This window comes from Takifugu rubripes, chromosome 2 (assembly GCF_901000725.2).
Source record: "Takifugu rubripes chromosome 2, fTakRub1.2, whole genome shotgun sequence".
Taxonomy (NCBI): domain Eukaryota; kingdom Metazoa; phylum Chordata; class Actinopteri; order Tetraodontiformes; family Tetraodontidae; genus Takifugu; species Takifugu rubripes.
In genome coordinates, this window is record NC_042286.1 from 4,615,978 (window position 1) to 4,640,050 (window position 24,073).

Sequence of the window (24,073 nt, forward strand, 5' to 3'; positions counted from 1 at the left end):
ATGGAAATATTTCTATGTTGTCATGAAGTCAGAAATATAACAATAAAGTTATGAACTGGTTCAAGTCTTGCTGTGGTTCTAAATTACATTAAAAACCTCACCTGGCACCTTCATCAGCTGGATATTTAGACATAGATGTGAAGCAGAACCTCCGGCCTCCATACAGAGATTTAAATAATAACAGACTTGTTTAAAAAGAGGAGGAGCAGGGGAGTCTCCAGCAGCATCTCCTCCCTCCGTGTGTAGCAGGAAGTTTCGCTTCTCGTATCCAGAGTTGGAGAGAGACGCGGCGGGTGCGAGAGCCCGCGACCAGCCGGGGGAGGCGACTTGAGCTCCGGCTGACAGCACCGCCTCGACCCCTTCGAAAATGCCCCCAGACCGGATTCTGTCGCACGGGAAAGGTTATTTCACAGCCTCTCCGAATTGGCGAAGATAAACAGCGTGAAAAGCCATCATGGCAAACATTAAAGTAGCCGTTCGCGTCCGTCCTCCGAACGCAAGGTAAGTTCGGGTGTTTGGCTAATTAATGATCTGTTAGCTTCAAGTTCATTAATTAGAATTTTCAGGTTCTTTTTTCGGCTCCTCCTGTGGCTGCGTCGCTTCAGAACCTTTGGTCGTTGACTGCGAACTCTTACCTGTTTGTTGTATCAGGGAAGGATCTTTCTGTTTATCAGGATATAATGAGTGTTAATTTTGCCTTCTTAATAGAAACTTGAAGCTAGCTGATTAGCATGCTAATGCTGTGTTGCACAGGGGAATTATGACAACTGCTGTTGTCAGTGTTTGTCTAGTAATCATGTAAAACAGAATATAATCTGCATTTGTGGCTTTTTGAAATCCTGCATTCACTCCTCGCAACTGTGAAGTTATTCATTTTTAGACACTGAAGGTGCCACTTAACTGCATTAAATCAGCAGTTTTACTTTTTTGGTTCTTTTAATGAACACATGAACAGGGCCACGTGTTCTTTTTTGTGGCTCTATTTAAATAACCTGCGTCACTCTTTAATTGGATACCTCCATTGATGTTGGTGCGGTGGTCACATGATGCATGTAAATAACTTTTATGGTGGCATTAATTCCTCTGTTGAGTGAGGAGCACGTTTGAAAAAGTTCCCTCGTTTTACAATACCGTGAAATCTGCTGCCAAAGAAATGGAGGGAGGTTGTAAACCCACTCTGCTCCCCTGGACCGGTCCCACTAAAACTGGGAAAGTGCTCCGGCGTGTGGAAAAACAGGTCCCGTGGGTCCTCTGAGGTATATACATTAGCTTTGAGTCACTACAGTGGGAACTTAAAGGCCGCGACAGCAACACAACAACGAATTATTCAGGCCGGAACAATCGGCCTCCCTGGTGTTTAACATAACAAAAGGGATCTTAGACGTGATGGGCACAGCTATGCAAATCTGGGCTTCCTGCTTTTCTCTTCTTTCTTTTTAAAGTGAAAGATGTATTTCCTTGCTTCCATATTTGAATCAGCGCCTGCTGTGCAACACAGATAACGGTAACCCCGGCCCGGCCCGGCCCGGCCCAATTCTCATTCACCCCCTCCACAGAATTGCATTGCTCTTTGTTTTAGGTGGCCGGTGAGCTTCCATTGCCCCTACCCCTGAGTGTTTCCAGCTCTCCTCTGAGACTGAAGGTTATTGGTTTTGGGTCGTGCCACTTCTGGGGTTCCTGTGCGGTGAAACCCGATAACGGCAGCCCCTACCCCAGCAGAGCGGAGGGGGACCCGCAGCGATGACGCCGTCATCATTGTGATTGCCTCCGGTCCTGCGCACGTTGCGTCAGACGTGTTCGGTCCAGCTGCCGAGGCCGAGACGACGCGCGCCGCCACAGCCAGGGCTCGTGCACGCTCTCGCGGTCGAGCACGCTACTTTCATTTGAATTTGAAATCCCGGCTCCAGCGCAGCCACACTTTTATTGTAAATACGGGTCAGGCGCCACAAAACAAGAGGATTCTGAGCCCGTTTTCATCCTCCGCAGTCGACCGACTGCTGTCTGTCAGAAATGTGCCACAAGCATCTGATCTCGGTTCTGTTCGCAGGGAGGGTCCGGATGGAGGGAGGCTGGCGGTTCAGGTGGAGGACAAGCTGGTGAAGGTCCGAAACGTGAAGGTGAGGCCATCGCTCCAGCTCCTCTCACTTAGCAGGAGCCTGGAATCATAACAGGATGTTTATAACTTTGGATCAGCCATTTCACTGTTGTTTCTCCGAACACACACACACACACACACACACACACACACACACACACACACACACACACACACACACACACACAGATTGGGAGTCCACTGCTCTCTTGGCTGCAGCGCTAATAGATCTAAAAATAAAGCTTAACAAGGAAAAAGGACGAAGGTTTTAGGAAAGTTGGCTCCTCCGCTCGCTCATTTTCAAGGCGAGCGCGTTTTCAAAGAGCTTTTCGCACATTTGGAAATAATTATTGCAGCTACGGCGCCTCGCCAGTTGATATTTTAGGTTCCCGACCTGCAGTCAGTCTGGCAGGGTTCCAGGGCGTAACACCAGAGAACGTGTGCTTGATTACCCGAAGCTGAGATAGTGGGATGTGGCACAGTTACAGTATACCGGTGGTACGAGGAGAGACTCTGCGCCCCCACCCCCTCTGCTGGGGACGGATCCACTTCTCCTGCGGGTCCCGTGGGAATAATTATTTATGGAAAGTGGGAAAACTCTGGAGTTAGAGAGAAGGAAGGAGTATTAGAGTTGGGCTAACTCAAGGCTCTTCCCAGGCCTTTAGCTTCAGCAGATCATTACTCTAATGAATTAATCAGTGTCTCCCACTGACTCTAATGTTGTGGCTCAGTGGTGTAAAGAGGTCAGGCTGTTCATGTTCTTCAGAAGGACAAAGAGAACTTTCATCCTCCACCTGAAAGCACCCAGATGGATGCAGAGTTCTGGGTTTGCCTTCCTTGTTTTCCTTTGTTATTTCACCGTAAGCAGAAAGTGGTTGAGTGAAGCGAGGCGGCTAAAGAACTTTAGGAGAACCTGATAATGAATGGAAAAAGCTTACTGGCAGTTCCACGCCATCACAGTCCCATTAAGAGAAGCTCCAGTAGGCTTTTTAACACGCTGCCTTCTCATTCCAGCTCCTTTATTATCAGCAGAGGGGCGCTTTAGTCTTTAACGAATGGCTCTGTTTTTCTGTTTGAAGCTGGACGGACGCAGCGACGGTGCCGTGGATTCAAGAGAGAAGCTCCTCGAGTTCTGCTTCGACTACTGCTACTGGTCGGTGGACGCTGCAGACGCCCGCTACGCGTCCCAGGAGGAGGTAACTGCCTCTGCAGCCAAGCACTGATGGGGATTACCACCTGTTTTACCCCCCTGGTGGGCAGAGACACATGTTGCCTGTTGGGTAAATGTACGCCAGCACCAGGGTTGTGTGTGTTTTCACACAGATGGCCACAGGGATGTGATATCAGCTCCATCTGTTACCCACAAGCCTCTCTGCCTAGGACACGCTCCGACTCTTTTTCCTTTAATGTCCTGGCTCTGATAGGCCGATTAGGCATCTAAGCGTCGCTTTGATCGGGAGGGTGTCGCCTCGTTCCACCAGGAGAAAGTTTTCTGCTGCATTTAAACCTTCCCCTCCACTCCGCCATTGTTGTCCTCTGGTCAGCGCCGCCTTTCTTGGGTTTTAAAAAGACAGAACTGTCCTGGTCTCTGCGTTCTGCAGCCTAACACAACAGCTCTTCTTCTTCTTCTTCTCTCCCCCCACTTTCTGGCTCCGGTTGCTGTATCCTCAGCATAATTGCATTCAGTCACGGCGGTGCAGATGCCACTGGACATATTTCAGCTGACCCCTCGTGGGTGGAAGGACGGCTCTGACGGACAGAGGCTGATTTAAATCTGGCCCAGTTTTCCTTGAAGCAGAACTCTGGAACTTGTCTCTGTTGCAAAAGAACCTGGAGTTGGTTGTTTGTGGGTTCTGGAGCTAGTGAAAGTGTCTAAGCGGGTCCAGAAACCATGGCTCTTCCCTCCACACCCAGGAGCCTCCATCGGCTGGCTGCAGGGCCCTTTAATTGTGGGAGTGAGGGGGGGTATTGAGTTAATGGGATGAGTTCATTGCACTGGCTGAAAGTGGGGGAAAAATCAGCGGTCTGGGGCAGAAAATGGTGAGATAAACTGATTAGAGGCAGAGAAAATGTGGGATTGTGAATTCCTTGGCTTGAGAGGGAGGGGGGGGGGGTCTGCTGTGCCCCTCTGGCCCCAGCCAAACTCACAGCTGCCTCCAAGTGATTTTTCGCAGTTAAATTTCATGGCAGAGACGTCACCAGTGGAGGATTGGCCCTGAGCACAAAGCTGTTTTTATAGTCGGAGTTCTCTTGCTGGGGGTTCTCCCTCCCTCCCCCCCCGTCCCTCTGTCCACGTCCATCCTGTTTCTGGGTCTGTGTGTCAGGGCTGCAGAATAGTCTCTGTGTGCATCAGAAGGATCCTCCACATGTGAGCTCCCACTCCCCCTCCGCACTCCAGCCTGATTCCAATTATCTCCAAACTCCCATAAACCGCACGGTCTCTACGGAAACACCAGATCCATGCCATGTGGGTGCAGGGGGACTTAAGATAGCTTGGTCGCACAGACAGTGACTGGCTGCCACGGACTGTGGTGATGTCACCCCCCCCCCCCCCACCTCCAAATATGGTTGTGATGTGATATTTGAAGCCTCTGCGTTGGTGTCAGTCGCAGTGAAAATATCCAGAAACGGAACCCGCGGCTCCCCCGCGGTCCTGGTCTCGTTCTTTTCTGTCCTCGTCTCCTTCCATTCCCATGTGTTCAGAGGCCTGAATAATGAAGAGCAGCAGATCTGCCCGGCCTGCATATTTCTGTCCGTCTCTGCTCCGATGCACGTTTGACCTACAAACACGGCCCAAGCGTGACGAGAGGGGACGTTTTGGACCCTAGCCAAAGGTTCTTCCTCTCTGTCTTGTGATTCTGGGTCTCCGTCCACTCACAACTTCTGGCCCTTTCTGGAGCTGAAAGGTGCGTTCTTGATCGTAATCACAGTTCTTGCTGTGTCTCTGCGGCCCAGTTGGGCAGAAACCAGCGGACCTCTGCTCCTGCTGCAGCTGTTGCTGGTATGCAGAGTTCTTGTTTAGCTTTTTTTCCCTGTTTTGATTCAGGAGGAGGAGCATCTGTAGTGGGAAAGTGGAGTGGTGGAGTCCTTCCCTTTGCCTGTTTGGCCTACAGCCGTCGCCCCTGACAACATCTCAGATTTACTCACTTGTTCGCTGCACATAAATACTTTTCCAGGGTTTGGTGAAGTGGGTCACGTAAAGCCAGAAATTGGCCTTTTCTGCAGTGAGTGATTACAGGACAGGACTCATGAAAGAGGCATTACAGCATCACTCTTTCACTTCTGTCTGCAGAACCCCCTCTCACCCACTGAGCTGCCACCCCCTTCCTCCTTTTTTCTGCCTTCCATTTTTCCCTTCCTCCCATCTCTGTTATGAGCTGATTAATTTAACTCCTGTACTAAACTGCATCTATGTTCACCTTTTCCTGTTTCATTGTTAGTTTGGTCTTTTCCCTCCAGAGTGAAGGAAGTCAATTTTGAGTTTCTTTCCCCCCCTGTCATGGTTTCCTCTCAACCACAATCGCAGAAACACCCACACGCGTCTGCCTCCTGCGTTGCTGTAGATCTGCAGGTTTGGCTCTGGCTCAGTTGGGTTATGTTCAGGATTTTTCTGCTGCATTATTCCATCATTTGGAGCTCATCTTGCTCTGCTGATGCACCTCCCAGTGCACCCTCCTCCTGCATATAGCTGCAAACTGGAGGTTGTCTCAGAGCGTGGGTGCACCCACACACACACACACACGATCGAGTCTTGATCAAACTCGGTCTGATCGTTTTAATGTTGCATCTCCTTCTATTTCAACCCTCTCAGAGGTTAAACGGAGTTCATTCATCCTCCGGAGGTTCTGATAAGAGGTCATTCAAAGTGCTTCGCAAGGCTTTTGATGAAATAAACATGCAAAATGATGAACAAAGGAGGGAGACAAAGAGGCTGACATATAGAGAGGAGAAAAGAGGATGAAGTTCAGAGCTGGAGCACACGGTTGATGGGAAGTTCCTGCTCTTTGTACAAAGCCTGGAGGGACCTTCAGCTTTGCTGTAGCCACCAGAGAGTGAATTTCAGAGGGTCGACTTTAACAAGGCTGGCATTGATTCAATGTGTGAGGCGGGACGGAGCGTCTGTGTCTGTTTTTACACCATAGATGAAGACAAGACAGGGGTGGGGATGCTCTTTGTCTCGCTGTTGAGGCCTCCTTTTAGCTGAGAAGCAGGGGGCAACACGGGGAGGCCCAGAGTCACGAGGGGCTCACTTTCACACTTCATTAATGTCAGGATGAAGAGTCACTAAGAATTTTTGTGATGAATTGTTTTGATAAGATTAATTGCTAATTAAATTATTACACTCTTCAAATTAGAACGTCTTGGTTAGTGGATAAGTCACATATACACTGCAATGATGAGACCTTGGATGTTTCTTAGCAGTTGTTGTTAGCTAATTTATAAGGTCACAGAGTAAAACGGCCATTGTGGAAGCGCTTTAACTGGTTGCACGTGACTGTTCTCCACTTATGGTTGTCTGGACGGCAGAGAAATAACCTAATGTGGGATGTGATGGTTCAGAACAGCGTTCGTTTTAGGAGACTTTTTGAAGGTATTCTTTTTTGGAAAAGCCATGATCAGTCAAGTCAGAGTTGATGCTTTTACCTTCGTCAGAGAAACTCTGCAGCTGTAGCAGCCTAACACAGGCTCACACACTTCACATTCCCACCATTTGTAATTGAATCCACAGGCTCCGCTCCAGCTTCCTGCTTTGCTCCCAGACACGGGAGGTTTGTTGAAACGATCGAGTGTTTGAGCCATCCCAGCTCTCTCCTCTGGGCCAGGCCTGGGGGGGCACCTCGCTGATCTTTCGGGCGTGTTGTGGTTTGTGGAGAATGTGCTGCGTCTCAGGTCTGGTCCGGATCAGGTTGCTCCTTCCAAAGAAAGTTTTGCCTTTGGACTTAATGTTTGGATTAGTGAAGTCAGATATGCTTGAGAACTGGACTAAGGTGGGAACATGTAGGTAATAAAGGTATTTATTGTGCACATGCATGCAGGTTTCTTTCAAAAATGGTTTGACTCGGTCGTATGGTAATAATCTCCAGGCTCTGGGGCAAAGACTTTCAGATAGAAAAAACAAACAAGAGGCCTCAGCTGCTTGTTTTCAGTGGGAATCTCCTGGATCCCTGTCTAATCTAGGCACTTTAGGACAAGGATTATTTTTCCTGACTGTTTCTCTCTCTCACACACTCTGGAAAGCTGTTTAGAGCTGTTTTAGCTGACGGCCGCTTTCCTTACAAAAACAACAACACCTCCCCACCAAAGCACCCGCAGACTAATAGTGAAATCTGCACTCCTGCCAAAACACAGTGTGATTAAGATCAAGGATTGCTGCTTGCACTGTAAACCCCAAAGTGCACCTGTTTCCTATTATCAAACACACGTTCAATGAGTTCACCTGTACACCTGCGCTCAGGTCAGGTCAGTGCTCTACTCGCTCATCAGTGATGTAATCTTCATGCATTTTTCTCTGTGCATCTGGGATTTTAGGGTGTGTTTTCATGTGTCTCAGGTCTTCCAGGACCTGGGTGTGTCAGTGCTATCTGGAGCGTCCGAGGGCTACAACGTATGTCTGTTTGCCTACGGCCAAACTGGATCCGGCAAAACATACACCATGATGGGAACGCCAGTGAGGAAGACATTGGAAAAAAATATATAACACACCTGTCTGATCGAACCAACCACATCAGAGCTTAACTGTTCTGTTTTTATCCCTGTTTTCAGGATTCCATCGGCCTGACGCCTCGAATCTGTCAGGTACGTTGGCGGATTCCTGTGTTTACCATAGCGAGCGCGTCACGGGTGATATGCTGTGATTCTAATAGTTCAATCTTCTCACATAGGGTCTCTTTAGAGCTCAAGACACTTTTCCTGATGGACAGAACTCCAGCAGAGTAGAGATCAGGTACGGCGTTTTTGTGGCGTGTCACAGTTGCGACATCAGCACCAAACAATTCTGCTGCAGAGCTGCAGGCAGTACCTGCAGAACACAACAGGATTTTCTCGTCTTGTCCTCAGAACACCTGTTCAAAGCCAAAGGAATTGGAAATGCAAAGAATATAGACTAGACTAGCTTTTTTAGCTTTCAGAAAGCTGTCCTATGGAAAACAAAGCGGACGCCCTTAACAGAAGGTCTGAAAAAAGATCCGTCTCTCGTGGCCCCAGTGGTCAGGAACTGGACGGTTGAAATGAGCATTAAACCATCCTTCCTTGGCTTTAAAATGAAGCAGGACACTTTATCCTTTTATCCCTGCAGCTTTCTGGAGATCTATAATGAGCGCGTACGAGACCTGCTGAGCCGAGAGCAGAAGAAGAGAGTCTCTCTGAGAGTTAGAGAACACCCCGAGAAAGGGCCCTATGTGGAAGGTGAGTTTCTGCCTCAGCTGCTTCTGTACTCGCCTCATACTTAGTTAATAATGTAACAGATCAAACAGTATTTTAGATTTTTATTGAAGGATTTCTTTGGTCTCTGCAAACTGTGAAATTCCCACATTACTGATAGGGAAGTGAAACATTGTCAGCATTTAGTTCTCATAGTGATCTCTCAGGTGAAGGATTGGCTGTTGTGGCTGTTTCTAGCCTTGTGCCAGCGTCTCTTACTTTCCCCGATGTTTTCCCCCTCTTTCCTCAACCTCTGCATCTGTTTTTATCCTCCCCCTCTCATCCACACGCCGCTCCGTGTTTAAAGGGCCACATCCACTCATTGTCTGAATCAGGAGAAATCCCAGTTGACCAGAGGAAGTGAAGTCATTTCCTCGTGGTTCTAAGGGGACACACACACACATACGCGTCAGACGCACAATCTCACACACTTTGCCCGTCTTTGTCTCTGTCTTTGATTCTCACTCGACAAACATTTATCTTTAAAGGCGGGAGTGAATGAGGACATTGCACCACCAGGAGTTTGTGGGCTGGATGTATTTTACAGCCACCTCAGCCATGATTGATGTGTGGAAGTGGAGCATGGTTTGCTTCTAGGCTGCTAAAAGCTGTTGGGAAAATGAAACGGATCAAACACCAGCCGTTCTTCAGACATGTTTCCTGTTTGTGTTTTTCCTCATATCTCGGTCCCTGTGCTTGTTTTCCCCCTCTCCCCAAATCGTTTGCTTGTTTGCTAAAATGTGTAACCTGATGTTAACATTCTTCCACTTTATGGGATTTAGTTTCTTTCATCTTTAATTTAAGTGTGTTTTAAGGAGGATTCGGCAGAGTTATAGGGCCACTTCCTGAAATCCATGCTGTTGGGTATATATTGCTCAGTATTCTTAGCTTCTACGTCTGTTCCCCATCAGATTTGTCACAGCATGTGGTCACAGACTGCAAGCAGGCCATGGACCTACTGGAAGAAGGCATCACCAATCGAATCACCGCAGCAACCCACAACCACGATGCCAGCAGCAGGTCCCACGCCATCTTCAGCATCCAGTACTCGCAGGTCATCTGTCCCGGACCTGGGGTCGCATTACGCCTTCTGATCGCTCAGCATTCTGATTATTCCTTGTGATTGTTTTCACAGGCAATTCTGGAAAACAACCTTCCCTCTGAGATTGTGAGCAAGATAAATTTGGTGGACTTGGCTGGAAGGTAAAAGTCTTCAATCTTTGATTCAACAAACCTGCCCCCTGGTGGCGGAAGATGACCGTTTAATGACAGTGAAATTCCCCGTCACCGTGTGCCTGACAGTGAGCGTGCAGATCCCAACTACTGCAGGGACAGACTGACAGAAGGCTCCAATATCAACAAGTCCTTGGTCACCCTGGGTATCGTTATATCTGCGCTGGGTAGGCATCACCTTCTTCTCTGACATAAATACATAAATTCCTCAGATTAACGGGCCGTGCCTGTCACACTCGCAGCCCAGAACTCCCAGATGTCGAGCAGCTGTCAGAGCATCAACAGCGTGACCTCTGAGGGCGACGGCAGCACGTTGGGAAGCCACAGCAGTTCCCTGTCCGGAGGAGGCGGAGGGAGGAGACACTGCTTTGTCCCCTACAGAGATTCAGTCTTAACCTGGCTCCTGAAGGACAGCCTGGGTGGCAACTCAAAGACCATCATGATTGCAAGTGAGGCAGATATCAGCAGTAGGACGACGATGGCCTGGATGTGATTTGAGATATTTTTGATATCCTTATTAGGAAGTGCATTAGTGTTTTTAAGTTGTTGGCTGCTGGATTGCATTGAAATGAGCAGCTTATAAGTAATGAGATGGAAATGCTAATACATGTATTCATCTCCTCGTTCACTGACTGTTGGTAATTTTCTTCTTACTGGACTCTCGGTGTTCTCAGTATTTCTAAGCCCATTTCAAATTCTGCTGCTAGGCTCCAACTCCAACAGATAGTCACACATCTTGCTCATTTTAACCCTGTTGCACCAGCTTCGCATTAATTTTAAAATTCACTTTTGGAGCCCAGCTGTGGCTGTCTGTTCTGAGTCTCCTTCTTGCCCTCCGGACACAGAACCAAGATATCTGTTCTCTGCCGAGAAGCCTTTGTCTCTTCAGACAGGCTTTCCATTTGCTTCTTTGATTTATTTTTAATCCTGTGCTTTTCCCTTCTACCTCTTTTTCTCAGGTTTTATTTGTACATGTCTGTAAAGGGGTTTCTTCAGATGTGATCTGCATGGCAGTTTTAAACAGGTCACTCTGTCCTTTAAGTGCTATTGGGTTTGTGTTGCAGCGGTTTCACCAGCTACTAGCAGTTACAACGAGACCCTCAGCACCCTGCGGTACGCCGCCCATGCCAAGAATATAGTTAACAAGCCCCGCGTTAATGAGGTCAGTGGCTGTTTGCCGTTTGATGGCGAGAATTGATGTTTGATCCAGACGTAATAGAGCCTTTGATTTTCATGCAGGACGCCAACGTTCGGCTCATCAGGGAACTGAGAGAGGAGATTGACAGGCTGAAGAGCATGCTGCTGAGCTTTGAAATGGTATGTGAGCCCAGAGAAAGTCTCAGGCCCCAGCGAGTTTACCCTCATAGTGCAGTCAGTCCACGAATCAAAGCGATTTCTGTGTTGGAGGACTTTGTAGCAGAGGTTTAATACATGCTTGTCATGGTGACATTTTAATAATCCCTTGGATGGTAAAGATAATTCTGCATTGTGAAGACTGTGACATTTTCCATCTGCACAGCGCACTGACAGATCTTTTTCCCCCTTCTTGACTGACAGCAGCGAAATCTCAGCCCATCCCTGAGTGACGACAGGGATGGAAATCTTTCCGACATCGTGCTGCAGAACGAGCTGAAGGTAACAGCAGATGACACCTGCCCGAGAAACGCATCGAGCTGTCCTCATTCCATATTCATTAAATGCTTGTCTTTATTTGTAAAATAAACTGGGGGAGAAAATATGAGAAAATCAACCCCAGAGGTATATTGGGGCGAATTCAAAAAGGACTTTTTATTGTCTTCACTCACCTGGACCTCTTCAGGTGGAGCAGCTGACGAAGGACTGGTCAGAGAGCTGGAGAGAGAAGAAGGAGCTCCTGGAGAAGTACAGCGTGGACATTAACAGAGACCAGGCCGGGTTCCTCATCAACTCCCTCCAACCGTACCTGGTTACCATGGACAGAGATGTCCTCAGCACAGGAGTTGTTTTCTACCACCTGAGGGTATGCTGATGCTTCCACGTGTGTTCAGGAAAAGCAATATTTTAATGTTTTGCTGTATCCCAACACTTTTTCACATGGCGGAGTATTTGTAGGAGTAAATGTTAGACTCTACACATTTGTCTGTCCATAATGCTGCGCACTCACACAACCTGCTGTTCTCTGTATTTGCTCTTTTTTCCAGCTCTGCAGTTTCTGATTTGTCATCCCTCTTCACTGACAACCTCTTATGCATCCACTATATTCTTCCTCCTCCTCTCCCTTTTTTCCTCTCTGTTTGCTGCGAGCTCTCTTGAGAAAAGGTGCGTGCCTGCTGTCTTTTCTTTCCGAGCGCTCTCCAACTGTCCCGTCGATCTCCTGTCACTCTCCGTGCATGCGTGTCTCGCGCAGTGCTCAGTAGGAATGAGGCTCGTAGGTCTGAGGCCAGAACCCAGGGGAATCTGCACTGTTCTGATACTGACAATGACAAGTGTACCCCAAGGCCTGACGGTTGCCCCGTTTCCTGCATCTGAAGAGCAGAATACTGAATATTCTTCTCACCTCACAGGAAGGAATTACACACATTGGCCCTCAGAAACAGGTCCAAGAACCTCAAATAGGTATTTTTGTTTCCACATTTCTTCTTTTAATTACCAACAAACATTTTCTTTTCAGCTTTATTTAAAGATCTAAATTCACGTGTCCCATTCATGTGTTTTTAAATGCAGCACTGACACTTTTTAAGCAGTGAAGTGACTGCACTGATTGTGTTTCTGCATTCTGTTTTTAGTCCTGCAGGGTAACGCAAGCTGTGAGATTGAAAACCGCGGTGGCGTGGTAATGCTCAAGCCGTTGCCAGGCTGCATCTGCCTGCTAAACCACCGTGAGGTTACTGAGCCCTGCAGACTGGCTCAAGGTCAGTTGTCCTCTGACACGCTGTCTTTTCCTCTTCACAGCTTTAGGTACATTTATCACTAATTGGAATTTCGGGAGGTAAATGAAACTTCAAAAGAGGCTGTATCACATTCTTGTTATCTGATCTCTGCAGTAAAGTGAATATAAAAGCATGCTTTTTTTTTTTTTTTTGCTTGAAATGAGAGATCCGTCAATAACGACATCAGGAGACTAATGCAGTTACATTAATGTGCCTGGAGCTAGATTTTAGGCTTGCATGTGCAGTTTTCAGAGAAAATGAGGACATTAAATCGGAGCTGAGCAGCTCCCGACTCAGGTCATGTAATCGCTGCAGAAGTTAGAAATGAAATATAGGTTAATGTGCAATTATATGCATGAACCTGAATGTGCTGAGATCGTGGTTGATAACATACTGTATGTGGGTTAATGTACAATTTTATATGCATGCTCGGTGACAGGAGCACCAGACCTGCTCCATAATAAACACACGAGAGTCTATTTACACTCACACCACCCCAGTCATACTCTAGCATATTTTTGGGAATTCACATCTGCACTGACACTGAACGTAGACATGAAGTGTGACTAAAAGCCTGTTTTCTGTCCACAGGGATGGTGATTGCTTTGGGAGGAGTACACAAGTTCCGCTTCAACCACCCTGCAGAGGCCACAATCCTGCGGGAACGCAGACGGGTACATGACCCTCGAATGCGATTTATGCCTTTATTTTACATTATAGTGGCGATAATGTAAACACATGTTTTTAAACTAATAGTTTTCTCACTCTTCTCAGGCCAGTGAAGTTGGCATGAGTTGCACCTACATAGACCTTTGCCCGCTGACCCCTGATGACAGGTATATACAGCCCGTGAATGTCAGTGTGCTCACTCAACCTATATTTCACCCCAGGCCTAATTGTCTGTTCCACAGCATCAAAGAAGCAGAGATCCAAGGGCAGCGGGATGCCCCCATCTCACATGCTGAGGAGCCTTCTGTCAGGCAGCATGTGGAGGTGCAGCAGCGCTACGTGGAGAACCTGCGACAAGAGATCCAAAATGAACAGAGGCGAGCTGAAAGTGAGCTGCAAAGGGAGCAGGCGCATCTCCAGCAGCAACACAGCGAGAGTGAGTGCTCCTTTAACTCGTACAGAAATATGGTTAGGTCCATGAATACATGTAAAACTGTGTCAGTTTTAGAATACTGACACATTTTCTTGTTTTCCAACATTAGTCCAGCAGTGGATTTCACAGGAAAAACAGCGGCTGGAGGCAGTAGAGCTTAAAACCCCCCTCCAGGACTGTGGAGTTCAAACAGAACTGATCCCTGCAGCTCTGCTGACAAGTCATTCATCTGAGGTTCCATCAGGTCAGACGATGGTTCTCCCCTCCTTGGTGGTAAGGGCCAGGAAGAACTTGGTTCAGGAGGAGCTGTTAAAGTATCACGCACTCTGCCGCGCAGAGAGCCGCATCCATCGGAAGAGATTACACTATCAGCTGGAGCGGATCGCTCGCAAACGCCACCTTTTGGAAGCTAAGAGGGAGCTGCAGCGGTTGGAAAAAACCTTGTCCACAGGGTCGGAGAGCCCAGAATATCCTGAGCTGGAGTCCAGCTCAAAGCTGAGAGGAAGAACATCTGTTTCTCGTAGACACTCGTTCTCAGCAGAACTTTTGTCCCGCCTCTATCCACAGAAAACTCCACTTTTCAGGTAAGCATCTCGAGCCGTGAGCCAAAACCAGTACAGTGCAGTTTATATGTGGTTTTCATGAATGCTATTTTCCTGTCTTTGTCAGACACTTTCTGAAAAAGAACCGGTCTATTGAGCGGTGGCCGGACTCTTCCACAGACTCTGGTTCTTCTGCCTGCAGAAAGTGGGTTTCCGATGAGTGCCTTCCTCGACAAAGAACCCAAAGTTGTTCTGACGCAGGTGTCCTGGGACACAGTCAGGGTGAAGTAACAACCTCTGAAAGAGGGGAGCACTCAGCTCAGCCTTACAGGGAACGTCCAGAGCGCAAACCCCTGCTGCCAAACAGAGAGCTTTTATTCAAGAAGCAAGATCAGAGTTCAGTTGTCCTTAAGTCACCTGTGGGAATTTTCCCCAGAAAAGAAAATATCCAAGGACCCCCACCCCACAAACCTAATTCGCAGTTTGAACTTCAAACAGATGCAGAAGACAGGAAACCCGAAATCACCAGAAAGACTCTGCCTCATTCTATAGGACCCAAATTAAAAAACGCCTTTGCCAAAGTTTTGAAAAAGCCCTCAGCAGGTGTAAATGGACCACGAGGCACCAAGAATTTGGGAAGGTTGTCTAATAAATTCCAGTGGAGACAGAGAAGAGACCGGTCCCTTAATGATGCCAGGATGAGCCGCAGCAAGTGTACAGTTAAAACCGCTGTATCATGTGAGGAACTTGACCAGAGGGATCCATTTGAGCATGTCAAACAGAGACGGTGGCACAGCACCGAGGCTTTGATGATTAAGACCAACAGGTGGGTTGAGAGACAGCAGGGACTGTCCAGATGGGAAGAAGAGCCAGAAGACAAGAATGAGGCAACATCGGACTGCGAGAGCCTCTTCTCTCTGGATTCTTTGTCATCTGCCTATGCAACAGCTCTGGCAGAGCAGCTGAGACATGAGGAGGCAGCTTACAGCGACGCAGAAAGTGAGGACAGTCAGATGTCTGAAGACTCCCTGACTGTGGGCAGTGTCAGAGACTGTTCGAAGACAAAGAGGCCGGGTCCAAAAATGGCGCGATCGTGCGCTCCGCTAACAGGCGGATCCTACTTATCTAGGCAACATGGATTGAAGGAGATCGGGTTAGACTGGGAAAGTGGCCAGAAACCTCCACTCATCTCAGCTGAGGTGTACCGGAGCCAGCAAGGCTCGTCAAAAGTACAAAGACCCGGAGGTACAGTATCAAATTCTGCTTCCCAAACTACACTCGTGGTCTGTGAATTGACCGAGGAGATGGGAACTGTGCAGACTACATCAGCGGTCATTCCCTCTCCTGAGAGTAAAAAGAGAGTAAACGAGCCAGAAAGTGTCACGGTGCTGACTGATGAATGGTCCTCTACCGATGCAGCAGACAGTGCCAGGATTCACAGGAATTCTCGGACTCTCCCACAACAAATTATGTGCAAGGATGTAGGCGGCAACAGCAGTTCTAGTTCAACCAGTACAAGCCTGCCAGACTCTAAAGGCAGACCAAGAAGCTGTAGCCCAACGTCTAGCCGCGGTGAGGACGTAGATGTGGAAGGGCAGGAAGACAGTGTTGAGGATGCAAAGAACACACCAGTAACATTTGATTTTCAAGATTGTGAGATTATAACTCCAAATGCTGACCCGAAGGATGTGGTATGCCAAGTAGGGCATGCGGAGAGTCACAAAGAAAATGTTAGTAGAGCTTCCATGGCAGTTGGCAACATTCGTCTAGTAACCTTAGTGACCTTGGATAGAACAGATTTATCATCTGAGTTTCACCTCACTGAAAATACATCACCAGAAAAATCGATTCCTGTTTCCTGTAACACACAGGATGTGATCTCTGATGTGGTTCCATCATCTAATAGTGTCAACTGTATGTTGAGGCCGTCGGTGAAGGCTTGCTCCACCAGTCCTGCTGATCAGGAACTGCTGGACAAAATGTCTGATGCCAATATTCCCTTAAAATCTTCAGCTGAAGCAGATGGTGCAGAAGGATTTAAAAATGTTCAGCCATGTGGCTTTAGTAATATGAAATATGTATTATTTTTAGGGAAAAATGCATCAGATGTGATTGAATGTAAAGAGTTTGAGCAGCACATGGAGCTACAGCAGGAGTCTGTTAGATCAACTTCCAGAAAGAGGAACAAAAAGCAGCAGGATGTTCCTGTAAGCGGTCTAAAAATGCCAAAAAGGAGCAACAGCAGTGAGTCCTGCTCTGCACCTGAGAGTCAGGAAGGTATTTGGCAAAATAACAATAATAATTTGAGTGATTTGAAGGAGGACGAGTCCTCTTGTGTTGACTGTGGTTCTGATTCGATGAGAAAGGAACAGGATTGTCAGATCATCGATACTTCTAAATGCAGGGACATTAGCTCTCAGAGTGATACTGCTACTAGCCACAAGAATGTATCTAATGGACAAAATGCAACACTGAAGGTATGTGGAGAGCAGGGATTCCAGAGTGACAACCACATAGAAAATCAGCAGTTTATACAACACATCTGCAAGTCAGATGCTATTTGTAGTGCTATTGACCTGAGAATCTCACAAATGGTGAAGGAGCATCAGAGACAGTCGCTGTCTGTTAATGACGACGCCAAGAAAAGCAGGAGTCACAGCACGGATGTTTTATCATCATCTGCATGTGGATGTGACAAACACAAGAAAGCAAAGCTCACAGATGATGATGATGACAAAGAGACTCCTGTCGCTGATCAGCAGCACTCACAGACGAGGATAATGAGCGAGAACACGTCTGTCAAAAGTGAGCGCTTTACATCCGACTCGCCGGTTATAATGAAGGTTGGCCACAAGAGTGACATGCTGAAATCTCCTGAAGTAGCACAGATGTTGGATCTCACTCAGATTTCTTCAGTTCTGATGTCGGACTCCACCGAAGGCAATCAAAACAATGAGACCAAAAACCTCCAGTCAGATCCCTCTTTCCATGAAGGGTCCGACCCCTCTGGAACAACTGCAGGTAGTGACTCATCTTCAGCAGCGAGAAAATGCTTTGATTCTGACAGCAGCACTGTGGAAAAGGACACTCTATTTCAGGAAGTGAAGGATTTTCAACAACAAAAAGCAACTCAAACATGCTTGAACAAAGAGGACCCTCAGATCCAGTTTCACCCTGCATGTGTGAACACTAATTGCTCAGACATCCATCAAAAATTCAGCACCCGCTTCAGTGATACCAGAGCAGATTGTGGGTGTAAGCATGTCTGTATGGATGCTGCATCCCGCTTTGAAGATAAACACTGTTCATTAACATTGAGGATGATTCAACAACATTTCCAAAACAGCCCTGGATCACGTCCCTGCGCAGCCGTATCAACGTTATCTAGCGGCGCAAATCCCAGAGAACACCAGCAGAACACTCCAGTTAAGGAGAATTTACCCGTAGATGGCTTCATACTTGTTTCTGATTGTAATCAGAGTTGTGGATTGGACCAAGCAGCAACATGGAAACCAGCGCAGAACCAGTTCAGCTGTCTAAAGACCCATTCCAGTAACTCTGCTGAGACTCACGTGCACGGCACGAAATATGGCAGGAAGGGTTACAAATATGTATCGGATGGCTGCAACGAAGCATCCGCCTGTCATTCTGTAGAGGAGAATGCAAAGCATGAAGGACGGGCTTCTGACTCTATCCAGGCGCAGCAGAAACCCCCCCCAGGAAACCCTCCCCAAAATACAAGAGAACCTGTGATGTCTGGACAGTTTCAGCTCAGTCTGTCCGATGATGAACGGAACATTCTCGCTGTTGGCTCTAAAAAGGTGAAAAGATTCAGGCGATCTCACATCCAGACTCACCCCCCCTCTTCCACTGAGTCATCCCTGAAATCATCCGACGAGGATGACGGAGGCACCAGGGTGCACCCCAACAGACTCCCGACTAAGTGCGTCATCTCCCAGTGTGGAAAACAACAAAAGAGGCAGTTTAGAAATGCCGATAATTCTGCCCCAGTTTCACCGACTCAATCTGAAATGAAAGCATGTAACAGCGACAAAAATAGCATCCAAAAAAGACATTCTTTACCCCCTCAAGCAATGTCACAAAAGGCAACTGTAGATCAAAACATCCTCTGTGCAAAGAAAGCTGAAGATCAGCATGCACTCAAGTCTCAGGACTCGCTCATGCGTTTCGCCTCCAGCGACATCAACCCTTTTGTTCATCAGTGGCGAGACGGCGTCACAAATCAACACTGCTGCAGGAACCAGGCGTTCGGCAGCGCCGCTGACCTGACCTGCAAATCTCCTCTGCTGAACAGCGCCGAGAAGCGCATAACCAGGTGCTGCAGCGTGGACAACGGCCTGAACGGGCAGAACTCGCCCTTCAATTCTCATCTGAGCACCTATGCCACCAAGAAGGGGCTGTCCAGTACACTCAGCAGTGTGGAGGATTATAGGGACAAAGCAGCTGACCTCAGACAGGCTCCTGTCGATGCCCGCAGTCAGCTGACCGTCGCCTGTAAGTCTTCCAGCAACGAGATAATGTTTATGTACTCATCCGAGCAGGAGTCTGCTGAAAATAACAACCAACCTAAGGCAACGTGTGAACACGCAACTCAGACGGAGCGCTGCCTGCCTGGTAACGGGGGAAAGGCTTCAACGGGCCGAGAGCGGCACAGGAGGAGTAAGACTGATTTACCCGCAAGGCAGAAAACCAAATGTGATGTCAGAGAATCTCCGACATGGGCCAGCATGGAAAGCATGTCTGTCCACCTCTCAAAGCTGATCGACAGCACCTCGGATCTGCTGGGGGACGTGCAAGGAATGAGGTCGGGGGAAGCCATCAAGGGTAGAGCGAGGAGGAGCGGAGGCCTGTGGAAAATCTGCGAATTTAACAGGAGAGATGGCTCAACTCAAACCCCCATGGATGTTGGGATCCAGACTCAGGAGCCTACAGAGCCAGGACAGAAGATGGTGTCCACTGAAAAACCCAAATCTCATCAAATCAGCTTGGTCGTCAAGGTGATTGGCTCCCAGGCCGTCAGCGTGTCTCTAGACGAACAGGTGGAGCAGGTGACCTCTGTGGTGAGTTCTGTCACGACCGGTCCTGTAAAAGCACCTATTCAGAAGGTCTCGGCTGAAGGAACATTAAAATCTCCATCAAAGCAAAACCTGCGCCATGAATCGCGGTCCAAAAACGTTACAATACCTCAAAATCCATCGCTTTGTTCAAAGCAGCAAACCACGTACACAGACCGCGCATCGTCTCCGATACAGACTGTTGGACCAAGAACACACCTGAGGCGTAAAGAAAGCCCAACGCTTCCTTTGAAACATCAGGAGAGGACGAAGGAAAGTGTCGCCGAGGCGTCTGATAAACACTCGTGCACTTTCTCAGTGGCCGATCCGATGCCCAAACAGGACGCCGATGTCTCCTTGTCCAAATCAACCTCAGTATCACTTGAAAGGGTCAGCGAGATAACTGCAAATAATTCTGACAAGTGTTCTTTAGGCTTCGGCTTATCAGACGACAGATGTACGGACGCTGAGCCGGGCAGCGCGGCAGAAAAACACACGTACAATCATATCTCTCCCATTCTAAGATCCACTGACGTTAAAGAGCAGAGAAAGGCAGGTCACGATGTGGGATATGTCAGTTATTGCTTTGATTCCTACCATCCATCCCCAGGCAGTAATGGGCAGCTTCAGGAGGATGACGTGTTCTCACTGGCACCCAGTGAGTGCAACACGGAGGTTCTCGTGAACCTTAAACCCACCGTCGGCGTGTCCCTCTGTCGGGACCACCAGGTGGTTCCAGAAGATCTGCCGTTGCACAACAAGTTCACCAACTGGTCTGGTATCAACCACCAGGAATCCCAGCAACCTGTTAGACTAACCAAAGTTCTCACCAAAGACCCTAATGGCGACAGCTCTCCCGCGGAGCCTTTAGCACGGGCTGATCGGACAAAAGAGATCGAGCGGCTGCGGCAGGAGAGGGAGCAGGTCATGGCGACGGTCAACCTCGGTCTGAACCCAACGCCCTTGACTGTGGAGCTCACAGAGGCCAAGCTGCACTATGGCCTTGGAGAGACCGATGCCCTTTTAAAGGCTCTGACGCCGAGATCCACAGGAGAGCTGGAGGCTCCAACCAAACAACAGCTGTATGAGAAGTGAGGATACATTTGAATGGAACCTTTGATTTATTAATATAAATGATTGCATTGGTTGCATTGTCTCCTCAATTTTTGCAAGGCACCGCAGGAGCATCGAGGGGTCGAGGCAGGAGAGGGGAGAACATCTCCAGTCGTGTCACAGAGCACGTAGCTTGAGTCCCGGCAAACATCCACGGGCCATTTCACAAGAGGCCACTTCCTCCTCCAAGGCCGGGACGCCCAGTCGACGTAAAGAATACCTGCAGCAGCTCCGGCAAGAAGTGATCGACAGCAGCAGGTACGGAACCGATGCCAGGCTCATTTACTGGCCACGTTAATAACCAGCGATTGAAGTCAACGTTGTGATTAATCTCCGTCGCAGAGTTCCAGACCCCCCACGGGCGGGCGGCCACTGTCCCTCTGACATCGAGCAGCTTTTGAGGGACTACGGCCGAGCCCGGGAGGAGGCCAGGACCGAGATCGCCAAAGCCCGAGAGCGACTGCGGGAGAGGACCGAGCAGGAGAAGAGGAGGCTTCAGCAGCAGGCGGCGTCTCGGGAAGCCAAGGAGGAAGTGAGGCATCGGACCAGAATCAGCAACAGCACCTTGTGCACAGGATCCAGCTTGAGCCTGTCCTCCGGACCCACATCAGGGTACAACAGCGGCAACAATACTCACCTGCAGCAGAATAACGGCTCACTTCTGACTGGACAGGTGTGCGCAGCACCAGAACAAGCAGCTGCACGTAGTTGTAGCTGCAGTTTGGTCACCATGTTGCTGCTTCTGTAGGTCGGTGGGTTGCAGGACGCAGAGCTGAAGGTCAGGACGCAACCTCCCGCAGGTGTGACGAAACGAAGAGCCTGGCTGTCAGCTCACGGTGAGGATTGAGCTCTACAATTGTTTTAGGCTAATAATTTCCCACTGAAATGGAATCTGCGTGTTGTTAGATCTTCATTTTGAGCCCCCCGTCCCAATCTTTGAGCCCCTCATGACCTCATCTCCATCGCTGGCCTGTACACGCCGCCGCACGGCCTCCTTTGGCTCCTCCTCTTCTATATCCACAACCTACCAGGATATCTCATCCGGTCTCCTCACTCAAGCATTGACGGAGGTAAAAACAGCCGATTTTATAAAATCCAAAAACCCAGTTTACCCTCTCAGACAGCTGAATAGGTGCTCCACCCACAGGTGCGCCTGGCTTCCTCAGGGGATTTGAACAACCTGCTCATGGGCAAGGCAGCAGCAGGCTGGAGGTGCGCTCACTCCCTTTTATGGACCTTATCTGTATCTTTCTATGTGTTTGTAACCAGTTGGCCTGTGTGTGTTCAGGTACCAGGGAGAAGAACGAGGTGTCCACGCCTACCACAGGACTTCCTCCAGCACATCTGTCCACGGTTTTCTGGGGGCCGGGGAGCACGACAGACCCCTGGAGAGGGTGTGGAGGACAGTCTGCCAGCTGTCCAAGATCCACATGTTTAATCAGTCGGTCCGTTCTGTGTGGACACGACCACTAGATGACAGCACTCAGCTGGGTGAGCAAACATGTCTCTTTGGACCCACAAAACAGACTATTTAAAGTTCTAGGTATTGTTGGGATCTGCAAACGATGAGCAATGGAACTACTTTTCAAGAATTAGTGACTGAGCCTGAAGCAACTTTGCTCGTTCTGACACGTTTCCTCCTGTGTTCCTGTTCAGTTTACATCCTAACAGATCCGTCCAGCTGCCACCTCAGCCAGCCGAGGGACTTCTGCTGCCTCAGCACCCAGTCCAGACAGGTAAAAACAAGCAGGTGCTGCTGGTGCTCATGGGTGAAGCTGCTGTTTCCAGGGCTTTGGTGACATTTTTAACCTTTCCCTTAGGCCGGTATGTGCGTGCTGGCCATGCAGTCCGTGTTTGAGGAGTCTCTGCCTCGTCCCAGCGTGGACGCCATCCGAGGGGAGATGATGCCAAGCTGCTTCATCCTGCAGCCGGTTAGACGAGGTGGACGGGAAGCCACCAGGGTCATATACCTGCTCCAGGTGCGGTTTTGGGATCTGCATTAGTTGAGCAGATGACACTAGGCAGGAACTTTGGAAATTTAGGAATGTTACTAATTATCTGAGCAGGTTTGGGTTTTTGCAGTACAAAAGAGAAAGAAATCAGGACTCGAAGTCCCAAAATCACAGAGGAAACAATCATATGCATATTCTGGTGGAACTTTAGGGTTACGTCACAGGAAGTAAATAAACCCTGTGTCACCTTCAGTATGGACGTATCAATACAAAACCTGTCATTTGGCATTAAAAAGTGGTGTCTTTATAGTGGTTTGTTGTTTTCCAGGTGGATCTCGGAACTCCATCATTCCCCCCCCGACTGTTGGATACTGTTGTCAGGAGACAGGCGGCTGTTGTTGCCGATCTGGACGTCCTCCTGGCTTCATAAATCCAGGGGATGAAGTTAGCAGTGAGCACTTAAACTGTCTCCAGAATGGAGTCTTGAGAATTTGCACCTGTTGTTCCGTGTTATAAGCACTGTTGTTGACCAGTTACCAAGCTGACGCAGCTTTTTTTTCAAATGAAGTTATTTTTATAAGAAATGTTACAAATGTTTTTTTCTTTTTTTATATATATATAAATGCGCCACAATCTGCTATTTTACCAAAGATGGACGTGGTCTGTGTAGTGGAAACCAGTAGCACGTTTAGAAGATTTACAAGGACAGAATGTTTTGTTTCAAGGACAACGGAAAGAGAAAAAATAGCTAAAGTCAAAGCTAGTCAGAGAAGATCAAAGGCAGCATGTTTGCTTTTATTGGTTTGCTACTTGTCTATGCAAAGTGTGGACTTTTCTCCTGCTTTTATATGTGAAGGGATTTTCTCAGACAAAAAAACCGAAAAAAGCCATCTATGCTAAAAAAAAAAAGATATTTAAATTCAGCTTTATTTATGTGTCAGAATGTGTTTAAATGTATGAAGGTTTTCACAAACACTGTTTAGCCCTGAGTTGCTTACGTGTCTGTCGCATTAACCACTGGTTCATATGAAACTAAAGCTCACAATGTTGTTACGACTCTCTGAAACAAAAAAAAAAGGCACCAGCTGCAGCTGACCCTAATCCCCCCCCCCCCCAAAATACTGAGCTGCAGTGAAACACGGTACCCCAAATCACACCAGCTCAGGTTTGAGGGCCGTTGTTGCCTTCTGTTGTTGAATGTGTTGTTAGTGTATTTTTTTATATATTGATGAAGCGGTTGTTTTATTTTTGTTTACACACTTGAGAAAAAGCAGGACAAAGAGGTGAAGCCATAAAGTTTGTTGTGTGCAGCTGCAGCGCTCTTTAGGGACTGAAGATGATCTCTGCAGAACCAAAGACAGAATTAAAGAGCGCGTGGTAACGTCGCATTGTCTATATTTAAATCCTCCCGCTGTGTTTGTGTTTTTTGTAAATGTTCTCAGCCTCCTGTTGCGAATAAGAACAACATGTGGCCAGCTTGGCTATTTTTAAAAAGAAAAAAAAAAAAACAATTTAAAATAATTTGAAAGTCAATTGTCGCCATTATTTTGCGTGAAACAGCCATAAAACTCAAATGTTTCAAGATAAAAGCAACAATTAAATCTCCTTGTTCTTTTAAACAATTTAACTTAA

At 48.0% G+C, this 24,073-nt stretch overlaps 1 protein-coding gene across 1 annotated transcript; it reads left to right on the forward strand.

Moving 5' to 3' along the window:
* The first annotated feature begins 212 nt into the window (after positions 1–212).
* Positions 213–23,844, forward strand: stard9 (StAR-related lipid transfer (START) domain containing 9). Its single transcript, XM_011615187.2, has 31 exons — positions 213–501; positions 2,048–2,117; positions 3,175–3,291; positions 7,647–7,763; positions 7,859–7,891; positions 7,978–8,039; positions 8,391–8,500; positions 9,427–9,569; positions 9,651–9,718; positions 9,818–9,915; positions 9,991–10,197; positions 10,813–10,910; positions 10,988–11,065; positions 11,306–11,383; positions 11,568–11,747; positions 12,292–12,343; positions 12,514–12,639; positions 13,249–13,331; positions 13,432–13,493; positions 13,569–13,762; positions 13,869–14,343; positions 14,429–20,467; positions 20,550–20,747; positions 20,832–21,162; positions 21,238–21,325; positions 21,396–21,559; positions 21,637–21,701; positions 21,778–21,980; positions 22,146–22,225; positions 22,310–22,468; positions 22,770–23,844. Exons 1-31 carry the CDS (start codon positions 455–457, stop codon positions 22,869–22,871), a joined length of 9,927 nt encoding a protein of 3,308 aa, XP_011613489.2. The 5' UTR covers positions 213–454; the 3' UTR covers positions 22,872–23,844.
* The last annotated feature ends 229 nt before the right edge of the window (positions 23,845–24,073 follow it).

Excerpts from the sequence above, each read along its gene's own strand:
- stard9 (XM_011615187.2), top strand. The coding sequence starts at position 455 with ATGGCAAACATTAAAGTAGCCGTTCGCGTCCGTCCTCCGAACGCAAG. Across the intron at positions 13,763-13,868 it reads CCAGCAGCAACACAGCGAGA|TCCAGCAGTGGATTTCACAG; the intron begins GTGAGTGCTCCT and ends TTCCAACATTAG. Across the intron at positions 21,326-21,395 it reads AGCCTGGCTGTCAGCTCACG|ATCTTCATTTTGAGCCCCCC; the intron begins GTGAGGATTGAG and ends GCGTGTTGTTAG.